Raw genomic sequence first — 16,540 nt, forward strand, 5'->3', positions numbered from 1 at the left:
AAACAGGAGACTTGAAAGAAGCTGCTGGCTCCTGGCTTCAGCCTGGCTACTCCCCATTGTGGCCATTTGGGGGATTCACCAGTGGATGGAAGATCTCTCTCTCCCTAACTCTGCCTTTCAAATAAATAAAATAAATCTTTTTGTTTTTAAAGGCAATGTTATGGGAGTGAAAAGTCAAGGCACAAACAAAATTACAAGAGAACATAACAATACATAGAGCTGACAAAGAGGTTGAGTCCAGAATAAAGAACCCCAACAAGTCAACAATAAGCCAATAAAAATAAGGCAAAAAGCTAACCAGCACTTCAGAAAGAAATTCCTGAGTCTCCTCTACAGTTAAACATACATACAATACAGCAATTCCATCCCTAGGTATTTATCTATTAGAAATGAAAATTAACCTCTGTACAAAGACTTGCAATGAACATTCTTATTACCCTATTCATAATAGCAAAAAATCCACAAATTTATGTTACAGTTCAGAAGGTCAATGTGAGTCTCACTGGGCTGAAATCGACATGTCAGCAGGACTGCATGCCCTCCCAGAGGCTCCAGTAGCATCTGCTTCCCCAGCTTCCTGACGGTGTTCACATTCTTCCACGTCTGCCCTCTTTCTCCGTCTCCAAGGCCAGCAGTATAACTCCTCCCTCTTGTTGCATCTGCCATCAGATATTCTCCAACTCCAATTTCTGCCTTCCCTTCTACCTTTTGCACCCTTGTGATAATACCCCCTCTCCTGGATAATCCAGGGTAACCTCTTAGCTCTCATTGTAGCTAAAACAGAATGCCCAAGACTGGGTAATTCATAAAAAACAGGAATTGGGTTTATTTTTAATGATTTTATATTTATTTTCATCTTAATTGCAGGTAAGCAGAGAGGAAGACAAACAGACACACACACACACAGAGAGAGATCTTCCATCTACTAGTTCACTCCAAATGCCTCTGACAGCCAAGGTTGGACTAGGCGCTGTGGCATAGTGGGTAAAGCCACCGCCTGCAGGGCAGGCATCCCATATGGGTGCTGGTTTGAGTCCCAGCTGCTCCACTTCTGATCCAGCTCCCTGCTATGGTCTGGGAGAGCAGTACGAGATGGCCCAAGTCCTTGGGCCCCTGCCCACGTGGGAGACACAGAAGAAGCTCCTGGCTTCTGGCTTCTGAACGGCACAGTGGGCCAGTTGAGCAGTGAACCAGCAGATGGAAGAACTCTCTCTCTCTCTGCCTCTCCTTCTCTCTCTGTGTAACTCTGCCTTTCAAATAAATAAATAAATCTTAAAAAAGAGACAGGACTCGAACCAGGCACTCTAACACAGGTTTTGGGCATCCCAAGCAGTGGGTTAACCTGCTGCTCCACAAAGTGCTTGCTCCTCTAGTTTAAAGTCAGCTGATTAGCAACTTAATTCCATCTGCAATTTCAATCCTCTTGCCATGTAACCTAACGCAGTCACATAGTGCAGGGATTAGGAAGTGGGCGTCTTTGGGGTCCTTATTCTACTCCCCACATGCCTTCAGGTGGAATTTCTTCTCTCAGGAGCCTGTTTGGGTCAAGCCCACCAGATTATCTAGGATCACCACCCTCACTTAAAGTCAACCAATTATAGCCACATCCACAAAACATCTGCACAGCTACACAAGCTGTGTTTTTGATAGAATCACCGGGTCAATAGTCTCACCACGTTGATACATCCAAAAGACCATTACGATACACTCTTTCTCCACTTGGCACTCACACACTTCTTCTTAAATCACACTTAATTCCCACATAGACAATAACAAAGTCATCCCCCCGCCTAACATGACATAACAAAACCATGCACAACCATAGACACGGGATACTTTTCCCCAGCAGAGGCGGCAAAGTCTTTGAGGTTCATTCTCTTCTCATCTCCTGTAACTCAAACACAGTGATATAAAGCTACTGTCAACATATTTTGTGCTAGGTGATGAGATAATAAAGAAAAAAAAATACTAGCAAATATTCAGGAGTGACATCAGCAAAGATGGCAGAGGGCCTTTTCCTCCAGAGAAATGCTCCCCCAAAATGAGCAAAAATTGTTGGAGCCAACTTTTCTGGAACTCTAGAAACTAGCCCAAGGCTTCCAGTGACAAAGTGAACATGAACCACGAAAAGCCGAACTGAAAACACTGGAAGAGATCAGGACTTCCGCTATGGCAGTGTGAGGTGCTCCGCAGTTCAGTTCCCTGGTGGCACTGGTAAAACTTGGGGGAAAAGAAACCAACCATGTAAGGACTCTGGAAATGAGTCTACGGGCATACAGCCAAAGATGAAACATCTTTTTAGGAAAATCTAAAAATGATGCAAGAAAGGTAAGGAAGAGTCCATGACGTCTGCACCAACATCATTGCCTCCCCACCCTCGGCTCAGGGGCAAACGCCTCTGCACAGTGCTGCAGTCTTTCGGCCCAGGCCCCAGTCTGAGGGAGTTCTTTCCTGCAGGAGTAGAACTTCGTCCCGCCCCCATGGCCCTTGCCAAGGCCCAGGCAAGTGAGGTGGGCTCCCTTCTTGCACCCGGGCTCCGCACACGGAGTGGAGGCTGAGCCCTGATTGATTCGCCCCAGCTCTTGGGAGAATGGTTCCACATCTTAGAAAATGTCAGGCTGACAGCCGCCTCCTCGGGGCTCTCACCCGTGAGAGCGGGGACCTCGGCCTCGGCCCTGCGAGATACTGCAGCTGAGTCTGCCCAAGGCCGTTCCACTGCTTCACGGTGGTGGGGAACGGGGTACGACCGGGGGGTTTCAGGAACAGGAGCCCACTGCCGCACTTCTGCTGTGAAGTGAGTTCCCTGACCGGGAGAGAAGCTGTGTGCGGACTGCGGTGGAGGGCACGGCACCCTGTTGCGTCCACAGGTGGTGGTTCCAGCAGAAGCGCTGCATGCAGGGAGGGCAAGCACGTGTCCAGAGTACCTGTTCCAGTAAGAGCCAAACACTGACTGTTCCACAATGGGAGCGGCCCAGAGTAATCAACCTACCACCATGTGGCTGGATGATCGTCTCAAGGAACGACTTTTAGAAAAGGATTTATTTAACTGAAAGGCAGAGCAGCGGGGAGAAAAAGAGAGAGGCATCTTCCAAATCTGTTGGTTCACTCCCTAAGTGGCTGCAACAGCGAGGCCAGGGCCAGGAACTCCATCCAGGTCTCTTACTTGGTGGCAGGGGCCCAAGCACTTGGGTCATCCTCTGCTGTCTTCCCAGGCACATCAGCAGGAAGTTGGATTGGAAGCAGAGCATCCAGGAGTCAAACCGGCACTCTGATATGGGACGGGGCATTGCAAGTGACAGCTCAACCCACTGCGTCACGATGCCTGACCCTCGAGGAATGCTTGCTTGCCAGTGGCTCATTTCTTATCAGTAGCTCCTCAGAGAATTACACTACGATCAGTGTAGTTCTCTGACGCTGGCAGATTGGGTACTCAGCCCTAAGTCCAGGGTGGCCTTTGTGAGTGGAAGTCCATGTTGCTGCACCCATGCGTGACCTCCATCATGGCCGCTGTGTTCCTGAGCCCGTTGGGTGATGACTGAGGTAGCTGGGGGAAGAAGTTAAGTATCTCCACAGACCAGGTCCCTCTGTGTACTTGATTATTAAAATCCTCTTCTGATGAGGTCACACTCCAGTGAGCATTGACATGGGGATGTGTGACTTTGCTCAAGCAACAAAACCATACCTGGTACAGCTGCTGGAGATGAAGTCAAGCTTACAACAATCCACTGTCACTCTCCATCTGTCCTCTACACAGCAGAATCGAAGGGGATGCGGTGGGATCACCAGCCCTGTAACTTTCAAGTCCTTGGTGGTGGTACTCAGCTCTGCACTCCCTTCAAGAATGTGGTGCTGCTTTTGGTTAAATATTTTTGAGGGTAGAAGCAGCTCTAGTGGCTTCCACTTGTCCATTCCTACCATAATAACTCTCATTCCACTGTTCATTTTGTGAGCTGCTAAGTTTGTGCCAATTATACATCCTGGAACTGGGGAAATACAAGGTAATTTATGGGAACCCACTGGGCCCCCTGGGAATGGGACCTGAGTTATGTTTCTTCCAGAAACAGGCAGAGCCTCTGGGCTGGCCTCTACCAGCGAGTGGCATGGCTTTTTCAGCATGACTGTCACCAACCCCGAACCTATGAGCAAGCAGGGCCACGTGTTCCACCCTGAGCAGTGCCGCGTGGTGAGCGGGCGGGAGTGCGCCCATTCTTGGGGCTTCCCCAACGCCTTCCAACTGTTAGGCAACATCCTCAACAAGCACCGGCAGATGGAAATGCTGTGCTGCCTCCCCTGGCCAAAGCCATCAGCTTGGAGATCAAGCAGTGTGTGCTGGCAAAGCGAGACAGACTGCCTCAGCTAAAATAGAGGAGGACAAGGCTGCCAGGACTAGTTTTCCTGGCTGACCCCCTTGTTGTAGGCACCAGCAACCCCCAACCTGCACTGATGTCCTTGTATGTTTAACATGTTGAAATCCGTCAGGTCGGGGCCGGCGCTGTGGAGTAGTGGGTAAAGCTGCCGCCTGCAGTGCCGGCCAAGTCCCTTCTGCTCCACTTCCGATCCAGCTCTCTGCTATGGCCTGGGGAAGCAGTGGAAGATGCTCCTGCACCTGTGTGGGAGACCCGGAAGAAGCTCCTGGCTCCTGGCTTTCAGTCAGCACAGCTCTGGCTATTGCTGCCCCTTGGGGAGTGAATCAGTGGATGGAAGATCGATCGATCGATCAATCGATCTCTCTCTGTCTGCCTCTCTGTAACTCTGCCTTTCAAATAAATAAATCACTCTTTAAAAAAAGAAAAAAAAAAAAAGGAAGAAATCCGTCAGGTCAAATGTACTGTCCATGGTGTCTGTAGCCCTGGCTGACGTGGAGCTATTGTGTGAGATTTGCTTATCAACTAATGACTTAATGGCCACACCGTGTAGTCCTTTGTGCAATCTGGATTTTAGAAGTGTTTTATTATAACTGTATCAAATTACAAGTGGAAATTTAAGACTTTATGTAGTTTTTGTATGTTGTAATATTTCTTTAAATAAATAAATCTCTCCTATAAATTAAAGCAGCTCAGGTTGATCACCTGAACTCCATAAGCCCCTACTCTGGAAGCCACAGTCCATATCCTGGGTCTCTGGCAGTTAGTTCCAGCTCAAAGTTCGCTTTCTTACCTTCTAGTCACTCCTCCATCATGAACTTCTGGCGCCGCCCCACTCGTCCACTGCAATTCCTTATGGAATTCCAATTCCAATGGCAGAGTCAGCAGGGGTCTCATCACCAGCAGGGCAGCCAGGCTGGCGAGGCTCAGATCATCTCCCTTTTCCCAGAGCACACTCACTTTGGTGAAGAGAACCCGGCATCCTGGAGTGATGAATTCTTCCTCTTTGCTCAGCTGCAACTTAAATCCTGAAAATACTCAGATGTGAAGTTAATTGTTGATAATGCATCATAAGAAAACAAATAGCAAAATGGTAGACATAAATCCTTCTCAGTGATTATACAATAATAAATGTAATTGTATTACTTGTGATGGGTTGAACTCACCAGTTGATAGGTGTGGATTCACATGATTTTCAGATAAGATTTGAAAAAATCCAGCAATCTGCTCTCTACAAGAGATAAATTCCATATTTAAAGACATATTGAAACAAAAAGGATGGAAAAAGCTATTCCACATAAAGAGACTACAGAGGAAAGCAGGAGTGGCTGTACTATTAGACAAAACAAAGACAAATATTGTTACTAGAAACAAAGAAGGCCATGCTAACGAAATCACCAATCCATCAACAAGGTATAACAATTATAAACATATATGTACCTAACACACAGCCCAAATACATGAAACACACTGACAAAATAAAGGGAGAAACAGATAATTTGGTTAGTCAATAGATGGAGACTTAAATATGACAACTTCAAAAATAGAACTAGAAGACTTGAATGACTCCTTAAGCCAACCAGATGTAACATAAATCTACACTCAACAGAACACACATTCTTCTCACATATAATAGAGCATCCTCTTGGACAGAGCATATTCTGATAAGCCAAAGATATCACAATACCATTATGAAACAACATACCTGATCGTCACAGGTGCAAAAGTCATCGATGAAACGCTAGCAGGCTGATTCCAACTGCATATAAAATAGATTACACAGCATAACCTGCTTGAGTGCATTCCAGGATTGCAAGGTTGGTTCAACAAATGAAAGCCAGTTATTGTAATAAGCCACAGTAATAAAATGAAGGGAGAAAAACCCACGTGGTCTTCTGTAGAATTGCTGCAAAGTGCTTCTTGGGGGCACAACCCCCTGAAATTAAAGGCACAGCTGCAGTTTCTGCTCACCCTAAAACAGGCCTGGGATGGGCACACCCGCCCCCAAAGGAATGTAGCAGCTGGAGCAGCAGGGGGCTGATGGACATGAATTTGTACCTGCAGTATCTTCAGGAATTTGTATATTTGCACGAACATCTAAATGGGCCTGTCTCTGAAGATTTACAACACAGCTCTAATCCCTATCTTAGCCCACCAGACCGAATTCCTTCTCCCAAATCCTTAAGTTGATGTATAACCTTGCCCACAGGCCTGCTGGCTTGTAGACTTGATGGTACCCTCTAAATAAAAGTGGGAGCGCATAGCTATCCAGTGGCATGCTCGTAGAATGGACACTCCCATGTCCTGTCTTCTCAGTAGATGCACAAAAATACTTCACAAAAATCAACAATTTTGTGATAAAAATACTCAAATATATAGAAGTAGAAAAGGCTTCCTCAAATCAGTAGACATTTATAGCTAATACTGTAAAGCTGAGAGTGAAGGCTTTCCCGTTAGGTCAAGAACACAAGGACATGCTCTCTTTAGTTTCACTCACCGATGTACTGGAGTATCTGGCTAGGCAAGAAAATCAGTCATTAAGATTGAAGAAGTAAAATCTTCTCTATTTGTAGATGACATTATTTTATATACATAAAATTCTGTTTTTAATATTTATTTATTTGAAAGTCAGAATTATGGGGAGAGAGGGAGACCACACACACACACACACACACAATTTTCCATCCACTGGTTCATTCCTCAGATAGCCACAATAGCCAGAGCTGAGCCGAAGCCAGGAGCCAGGAGCTTTATTTGGGTCTTCCACATGGGTGGCAGGGGCCCAAGCACTTTGGCCATCCTCTGCTGCTTTTCCCAGGCCATTAAGCAGGGAGCTGAATAGGAAGTGGAGCAGCCCGGGCACCAACTGGAACCCATTTGGGATGCCGAAATTGTAGGCGCAGTTTTACCCATTATGCAGTAATGCTGGTCCCTCTGTATGTAAAATTCTGAGCAACACATACATACACATTAGGGCTAGTAAACAAGTTCAACAAAAATCATACAAGATCAATTAGTCAGTGATATTTCTATGTACTAGCAATTACCAGTGTGAAAATAAAATGAAGAAAACAAATCCATTTATGATAGCATCATATATAATAAAATACTTAGGGATAAATTTAACAAAAGTACAAGACTCATGCTCTGAAAAGACACTGTTGAGAAAAAATTAAAGACCTAAATAAAGACATCTCATTCTTATAAATATTGTAAAGATGGCAATACTCTCCAAATTGCTCTACAGTCTCTATCAAAATTCCAATTGCCATTTTCAGCTAGACAAATTAATCCTAAAATTCATATGGAAATGCAAAAGAACCAGAATAGCCAAAATAATCTTGAATCATGAATGCAGTGAGAGGACTCATATGTCTTGATTTCAAAACTTACCACAAAACCATAATCAAGACTATGTGGTAGTGGCACATGTATAGACACACAGATTAATAGAATAGAACTGACAGGGTAGAAATAAGCCCACACATATATAATCAATTGATTTTTAACAAAGATGCCAAAATAATTCAACAGGGGTAAGAACAGTCATTTCAACAAAATTATGCTGGGATAACAAGACATCTACATACAAATGAACAGTGTCAGACCCTACTTCACACTTCTACCATAAGGACTAAAATTGTTTTTCATGTGCTTCCTGGACATCTGTGTCTCCCAGGGACCTAGAAATATCTATTGAGTTCCCTTGCTCTCATCACACATCCCTTTATCCCACAACCTGGCTGGTTCCCCATCTGCCAGCACAGCTGTGCCCTGCCTGGTCCTCAGTCTAATGGGTTTCACGTCTCTGCCAGCCACAAAATTATCTAAGCCAACCACATCCTCTCTCCTGTCTGATCTAAGACTCACCCTGCCTTCTAGTTACTATGCCTGCTTCCTACAGCCCTTGCTTGTTCATTCTCTGCATTGTGGTCTGACAGCAGACTGCACAGTTTCTACTTTTAAAAATTTAAGGTGTGTTTGATGGCCAAAAACTGTGGTTTGGTGAACAGAGGTTTTGTGTAAGCTTGAGGTGCACTCTACTGCTGTTGGGTGTCATCAATGACAACAAGCGGCAATGCGATCCAGCTGACTGATGCTCAGTACTACTGTGTCCTTGCCGAGTTTCCAGCTCTGCGTCTATTATCCATGGGCTGTTGCGTGGTATCCGTTTTTCCATTAGAACTCAGCATTTCTGTCAAGTTCTCATACATTCCCCATCTGATGAACCAAACATTTCTACCATACCTGAGTTGGGTTCTGATTCCTGGGCTGTCTCATCAAACTGTTGTCATTCAGAATGCTGTGTAATTTTCTGTTGAAAGTCAGACATGATGCACTGGGCAAATGGAACTGAGGTATAGGCCATTAGTGTGGGTTTCTGTTTTATCTGGCCAGGAGATAGACTGTGTTTGTCATTTGCTGTAGCTGTGTCAAAGGATAAAATTTCCTCTGGTGTTCTTGCTTTTGTCTCCTTAAATAAGTTTTCAGCTTGCATTGTTTTCAGTTGTAATCCCAAGATTTTACAGGAGCCCCGTTGATGGAGATAGAGGAAGTACTCTGTGGGCCCAGGTTTAGGTTGTGGTTGTGCTGTGGGCCAGTGTTCCTGGGCTTGGATCTTCACAAGAGCTTCTGTTCTCACTCCACATGCCCCTGCTGAGGTGAGGCAAGGCAGCTGGTGGGGGCTGGAGTTTAGAAGTTCCTCTACCTCAGGTGGGATTAAACGTCAACCCACTGAGCACTGGCAGATGTACCTTGACCCAGGCCTTGTTAAGAAAAACTTCTCTGAGCACGTTGTAGAGTGGTCACTTTTCCCTTCCACCTGCTAGAAACACGAAGATTTTTCTCTGATCTTTCCCATGAAAACCTGGTAGGCCTTCTGGAAGTAAAACTCACCGAAGTCCCCAATACTGGGCCCTGTGGAGTTTTTAACTCTCAAGCTTGTCCACACTGAGCCTCCAGCAATTTGTTACCCATGGCTTAAGTCCCCTGGTTCTGTATATCCTCCTAGGGGTTTCTGCTCCTGCTTGGGTATGACGTGACTCTGCCTCTCTGTCAATCTACCTCTCCCACTGCTTCTGTTTATCTGAAGAATGCTAATATACATGCCAAGAAGCATACAAAGGAATGTGGAAAACTGAATAAAAAGCATAATTTATTTAAGATGTAACTGGTAAGCTCGTAAGAATTGCTCAGGAATGCCAAACAATTACATGTATCAACAGTTGGCTCAAAGTGAGGTTGGTTTTTTACACTTATTATATTGATTTGAAGCTATTTTCCATTTTTGAACTTCCTAGGCACATAAAAATATACATTTTTCCTCATCAGACAAATCTAAGACAATTGTTAGGTACGATGACATGTGAAACTATAAAAAACTTCTGTGACCAAGCGAAAGAACAATTAAATAATTTAAAGTGCTTTAACTTACTTTTAATATCAATAATTACATGTTCAAAAGATTATAATTTATATTTAAGCATATCAATACCATAAAACTTCAGCTTACAGTAGGAAATACAAGAGTAAACAGCCTATATATATATATGTATATATATACATTATTTACACAGTTTTTAAAAAAGATTTACTTTATTTGAAAGGCACAGTTACAGAGAGAAAGATCATCCACAGGTTCACTCTCCAATGGCCACAACAGCCAGGGGGCTGGGCCAGACTGGAGCCAGGAGCATCTTCGTGGTCTCCTATGTGGGCGCAGGGGCCCAAGGACTTGGGCCATCCTACACTGCTTTCTCAAGAGCATTAGTGGGGAGCTCAATCAGTAGTGGAGCAGCAAGAACATGAACTAATGCCTATAAGGGATGCCAGCATCTCAGGCGGTGGCTTTACTGGCTATACCACAATGCCAGCCCCTTAAGATTTATTCATGTATTTATCTGAAAGGAGAGATGGAGAGAGATCGTCCACCCGTAGGTTCACTCCCAAAATGGCCACAACAGCTGGGGCTGGGCCAGGCTGAGGTCTGGAGCGAGGAGTCTCATCCAGATCTCTCACATGGGGGCAAGGCTCAAGGACTTGGGCCATCTACCTCTGCTTTCCCAGGATCATTATCAGGGAGCTGGATGGGAAATGGAGCACCCAGAACTCGAACTGGTGTCCATCTGGGATACTGACATTGCAGGCGGCAGTTTAACTCATTAAGCCACAATGCTGGCCCTATTTACACAATTTTATGTACATGACTCTATACATTATCTAACAATCTCCAGAGAAAACACCTACAATCCATGTGAACACACTGTGGACAGCAGTTTTCTAAAAGGAACCCAAATAAGAAGAGTCCCACTTTTCAGCTGCACGTGGTAGAAATGTACAGGTTGTGAAGGTGAAGTCCGAGGTTCATTGCACTGGAGGTATTTAACTCTGCTCCATGCCTGCCATGAGGGACAGGGCTAGAGACTCCACTGTGGGAAGAACAAAAACAAGGTTAAGAACAACAGGTTTTAAATGTTTTTAAATGTTCAAAGCTTTAATGAATTAAAAATGGGAAGGTATGTAAAGATGTGTTCTATTTTTAATTAAAACACTGATTAATTTTAATGTATAGTAAAGATGTTTATCTTCATTTATTACATGCAAATGGAAAAAACCACTACGCTATATTTCTATTTTAGATAATTTAAATTTGGAAACAAATAACAAGCAGGTCTTTCACTACACATTTGTCCCATATGTCATAACACCTGGAGTCAGTTCACAACACAGTGCTAACCTATGGATGAAATCTACTTGCGTAACATTCATTCAATGTAAAAATGGATAAATACATCAATATTTCCTCCAACAGTATATTTTTTTAACGTTTAGCTAATCTTAAAAAGTATACAATTTGAAAACACCATAATTAGAAATGGGGAAGGGATTAACCCTATATACATTCTTCAGAGGTACTTCTGTTTCTACAGGTTAAACTGTTTTCTCCTCCCCCCATACCTCTATTTCCCAGCCTGCGTTCTGAACTGCCAAGTCCATATTTCCTTGTGATAAGAGGCAGAACCGGGAATTTAAAAGTTGCTAAAAGAATCCTAGTCCATGTTTTGAAAAGGAATAGTTACAAAGGCTACACGTGGTGGTAAAATGCAATAGAAATCTATTCTGCCACTGCCTTGTTTTATAATAAACGATATATTAGAAAGCAACATAAGCAAGAGCTTTAATCTTTGTGCTTCACATTTGATATTCACTCACTCCATGCTAATTCTGAAACGACCCAAAGCATGAGACAACTGCTACAGGACTGCTCAGCTTTGAAAAGGATAAGGAATTCCAATTCTTCAAGTGATCAAAATAAAACAATGACATAAGACTTAGCTATAATCTGAAAATATTACATGATATACTCACAATGGGGAAAAGATCCTCTACAGACGGCTTTGTTTAAAATGGTTACAAGAAACATGTGGCAATTTTTAAAATCAGACTCCATTTTCTCTATAGATTCCATTCTAGGAAAGAGTAAATTTCAATTCAAGTAAGTACACAGAGGACTAACAGGTAGGCTATGAAATATCTTTTGAGTAATTTTAAATGCACTGTAATTCTTTGACATTCCGATTCTAAAGAGTATAAAATAAAATGTCCTGCCTTTCTTAAAATAAATATTTTCCAAGTATTGTAGAGAAAGATTCATTAGTCTATAAAACTGTGTAATTTCGAACAGTATTTAGTTCTGGAGCTAGGATAAGGGGATACCCCTTTTCCTGCACTGGTTCTGTATTTTTATTTTTGTAAGCATATTCTCTTTGAGAAAAATACATTAAAGATACCACACCCTAAGAAATGAAATGATTTTTGAAGTCATCTTTCTACTGGAAATACCAAATACACACAGGAGAACTGCACAATGGGCTTCCATGTGCTCCCCACCAGCCTCAGCAGGCGTCCCCCCAGGCAGCCCTGCTTACACCATGAGCCCCACAACAGATCTGGGAGCAAATGTGAGACATCAGAACATTTCAACTGTAAATGTTTTATAAGGATAACCATATACTTTAAAAGCAAACATTTCTTTTTTTTTTATTTGACAGGTAGAGTTATAGACAGTGAGAGAGAGAGAGAGAGAGACAGAGAGAAAGGTCTTCCTTCCGTTGGTTCACCCCCCAAATGGCCGCTACGGCCGGTGCTGTGCTGATCCTAAACCAGGAGCCAGGTACCTCTTCCTGGTCTCCCACGTAGGTGCAGGGCCCAAGCAAGTCCTGCTTCGGATTGGTGCAGCTCCGGCCGTTGCGGCCATTTGGGGAGTGAACCAGCAGACAGAAGACCTTTCTCTGTCTCTCCCTCTCACTGTCTGTAACTCTACCTCTCAAATAAAATAAATAAAATCTTTTAAAAAAGAAAAAAAGACATTTAACGATGCTTTAATATAATGTCAGTGGTCAAGCAAGTTTCAAGTAGCTTCCACAATTTTTCCCATGTTTCTGCTTTAAACTTCAATCAGTGTCAATGAACTCCCATGAACCATGATGACTGATAATGCTGCTTCAGTAGTCCTCACCCTGCTTTTCGCTTACAATTTGTTGAAGAAACGGAAACAGCTCTGTTTCAGCAAAGTGCAGCAGCAGTGCTAGTTCCTCCTCCACTGCCATTTAAAATCTGCTTGGCACACTCGGAGACAGCAATAGTAACAGATACGTGTTGCACTTTGAGATGGAACTTGCGTCTACCCTCTTAGTTTCTTCACTCAGACTACGGTCGCAGGTTGAGACCAAGTCCCACTACTCAATGAACTCTGCTCATGTGGCGCTTGTGAGGCACAACAGGGCAGTGTCCTCGGCTTGTACTGTTGTTTCAGGGAAGCAGCAGCAGAGAGGGGCAGCGTACTGAGCGGTACATGCAGGTTGGCAGGATGGCACTGCCAGTACGGGAGGAGTCCCCAGTCCTCAAGTGCCCCCTGACTTCAGGGCATTTGCTACTGTCTGCGACACATGTGAGTAACACACACGCAAAGGAAAATACACACTATCTCTGAGATAGTGAACGCAACTTTGGGCCAGAATCTGCCATGATGTCCAGAATTTGCTTTAAAATAACTCAGCAAGTGCAAGTGGAGGGTAGGAGGCAGACATGACACAGAACTGGTCCACACTGGTAACTGTGGAAGTGGGGTCATGGGTATATAGGTTTATTATGCTGTCTTCTCTACTTTGTGTATATTTGAAAATATCCATAATAAGAATTTAACAGGCCGGCGCCGTGGCTCAACAGGCTAATCCTCCACCTTGCGGTGCCGGCACACTGGGTTCTAGTCCCGGTTGGGGTGTCGGATTCTATCCCAGTTGCCCCTCTTCCAGGCCAGCTCTCTGCTGTGGCCCGGGAAGGCAGTGGAGGATGGCCCAAGTCCTTGGGACCTGCACCTGCATGGGAGACCAGCAGAAGCACCTGGCTCCTGGCTTCGGATCAGCTCGATGTGCCGGCCGCAGTGGCCATTGGAGGGTGAACCAATGGCAAAAAGAAAGACCTTTCTCTCTGTCTCTCTCTCTCTCACTATCCACTCTGTCAAAAAAAAAAAAAAAAAAAAAAAAAGAATTTAACAAAACATGTTTGTAATCTAAGAATGCTTACTTGTCCTAATTAAGAATTTAGATTTTTCTTGTTCTACCTTTCATTAAAAAAAAAAAAAAAAAAAAGAAAAGTGCACCATTTGTGACACTGCCTAGTGTAGGTGAACAAACTCAGCTCCTTGACTGTAAAATACAGTGGTGTGTGGTATGTTGCCAAGATGAAGAAAGGCTCCCTGGACAAAGCCTGTTAGCAGGGAAGCTGAAATGGTCACAACACTGCCTCACGAGGCACATACTTACTGCCAAGCCCCCAGGCCCGCCTGCCAACCTTCTGCAAACATGAGAGCCAAGTTCAATACCTTCATGATGGCTTCTTTCACAAAGCTGACCTGGAGACCAAAGTCACGGGCAGAAGAAAATGGGCTCTGTAACTCGGTTTCAACATTGACACCAACACTTTCATCCAGTTTAGATGTCCCAGGGAAAGCTCAGCAGTCCAGCGACTGCCTTCTCTGTGTAAGGCGGGCACCAGGCTTGGAATCAAGCCCACCTGCGATCAGCCCATCCACTTACTGAGTGCACAATACAGATACTATTAGCACTGAAGTTGAACCAATAGAACAGGCTCCCATTTCCTGGGATGAACAGTTAAATCTGACAGTGAAAACAGGCAAGCAATTCCAATGGCTGCCATACTATTCAAATACGCGTTCACACTAAGCTGCATGCACTAAGACTCCAGTTTTCTAACTGAATCCAAGTGTAGTGTGGCACTCACTCTTGTTTCTCTTAGATATAATTTCCAGTAGTAGGGCACACATATCTAACCTCATCTGACCTGGTTCTTCCTTGAAGGACTTGCTGCGGGACAGAAGCTCCGCAATGGTAGAATTCCAAGGCAGACAGACATACAGCAGACATGCAGACAGACGTGCACTTGCTCAGCTTCCTCTGTGGCGGTGGCCATGCTTGCAGGGACAACTCACGTACCTTTTCTCTCAGCAGACATCGATCGTGGATAGTTGACAGATATCTATAGTGAATTTTAATCAACTGATCTAAATCCTTGGCTTCCTCAACTTGATGTTGAAACTCCAGCCCTGTGCTATGAAGAATCTTGGAAAAGATGAAAAGCTTAATCAGCAGACTCCTTCAAGGACTTGTGTGATATACACCAACTTTTTTAACCAGTCTTTTTTTTTCTTTTTTTCTTTTTAAGACTTATTTCAAAGGCAGAGTTAGAGAGAGAGAGAGAGAGAGACAGATCTTCCATTTGCTGGGCTGGTTAACTCCCCAAATAGCCATAACAGCCAACACTGGGGCCAGGCCTAAGCCAGGAACTTCTTCCAGATCACCCACATGGGAGCAGAGACCCACGCACATGGGCCATCCTGTGCTCTTTCCCAAGCAGATTAGCAGGGAGCTGGCTTGGAAGTAGGGCAGCCAAGTCTCGAATCGGCACCCATACGGGATGCTGGCATTGCAGGCGGTAGCATTACCTGGTACACAATGCCAGCCCTTTTACCAGCCTTTTTCACTCTTCTCAAATTCCTCCTTCAGTAATACCACACGTAAGGTGGGTGTTGTGGTATACAGGGTTCAGCCGCCACTTGGGACATCTGCATCACATATTGGAGTGCCTGGTTTGAGGTCCAGCTACTCTGCACTTATTTTTTTTATAATTTTATTTATTATTTATTTATTTATTTATTTTTTGACAGGCAGAGTGGACAGTGAGAGAGAGAGACAGAGAGAAAGGTCTTCCTTTGCCGTTAGTTCACCCTCCAATGGCCGCTGCGGCCAGCACACTGCGCTGATCCGATGGCAGGAGCCAGGTGCTTCTCCTGGTCTCCCATGGGGTGCAGGGCCCAAGGACTTGGGCCATCCTCCACTGCACTCCCTGGCCACAGCAGAGAGCTGGCCTGGAAGAGGGGCAACTGGGACAGAATCCGGCGCCCCGACCAGGACTAGAACCCGGTGTGCCGGCACTGCAAGGTGGAGGATTAGCCTGTTGAGCCACGGTGCCGGCTATTTTTTTTTTTTTTTAATTTTAAAGATTTTTATTTTATTTACTTGTAAGGCAGTTACAGAGAGAGAAATCTTCCACCTTCTGGTTCATTCCCCAAATGGCTGAAATGACCAGGACTAGGTCAAATCAAAGCCACGAGCCAGGAGCTTCATCCAGATCTCCCATGTGGGTGCAGAAGCCCAAGGACTTAGGCCATCTTCTGATGCTAAGGGAAACTGGCAGGGCATTTGATAGGAAGTGGGGCAGCTGGGACTTGAACTGGCACTGATATGGTATACAGGTGGTAGCTTATCTTCCTATGCCACAACGGTGTCCCTATTTTGCACTTGTGATCCAGTTTCCTGCTAGTGGACCTGGGAGCCAGCAGATGATGGCCCAAGTACTTGGTTCCCATCACTTACATGGGAGAGCCAGACTGAGTTTCTGGCTCCTGGATTTGGCCTGATGCAGACTTGGCTGTTGTAGGCACTTGGGGAATGAACCAGCAGATGGATGATACCCCTCTCTCTTTCAAATAAATAAATAAAACGTAAAAAAAGCATCACATTTGTAAAGTTTCATAAAGTACCCTCCTTCAAAGGCTGACTGGACACCTTGGCATTTTGATGCTAAGACAATGACAG

General features: G+C 44.5%; 1 protein-coding gene across 3 annotated transcripts in view; it reads right to left on the reverse strand.

Annotated features, from left to right (window-relative positions):
- Positions 1-9,499: 9,499 nt before the first annotated feature.
- The window catches only part of TUBGCP5 (tubulin gamma complex component 5), a 44,624-nt gene continuing 37,583 nt past the window's right edge, over positions 9,500-16,540 (reverse strand). For 2 of the 3 annotated variants that reach the window (XM_062205042.1, XM_062205041.1), the window contains exons 20-23: positions 14,879-15,004; positions 14,189-14,277; positions 11,733-11,833; positions 9,500-10,792 (exon numbers count right to left, since the gene is read on the reverse strand). In XM_062205042.1, coding sequence (XP_062061026.1) covers positions 10,746-10,792; positions 11,733-11,833; positions 14,189-14,277; positions 14,879-15,004 — 363 coding nt within the window. In that variant the 3' untranslated portion in view covers positions 9,500-10,745. The remainder of the gene's footprint in view (positions 10,793-11,732; positions 11,834-14,188; positions 14,278-14,878; positions 15,005-16,540) is intronic. The other variant, XR_009867273.1, reaches the window with a different exon arrangement.

Source organism: Lepus europaeus, chromosome 11 (genome assembly GCF_033115175.1).
Source record: "Lepus europaeus isolate LE1 chromosome 11, mLepTim1.pri, whole genome shotgun sequence".
NCBI lineage: Eukaryota > Metazoa > Chordata > Mammalia > Lagomorpha > Leporidae > Lepus > Lepus europaeus.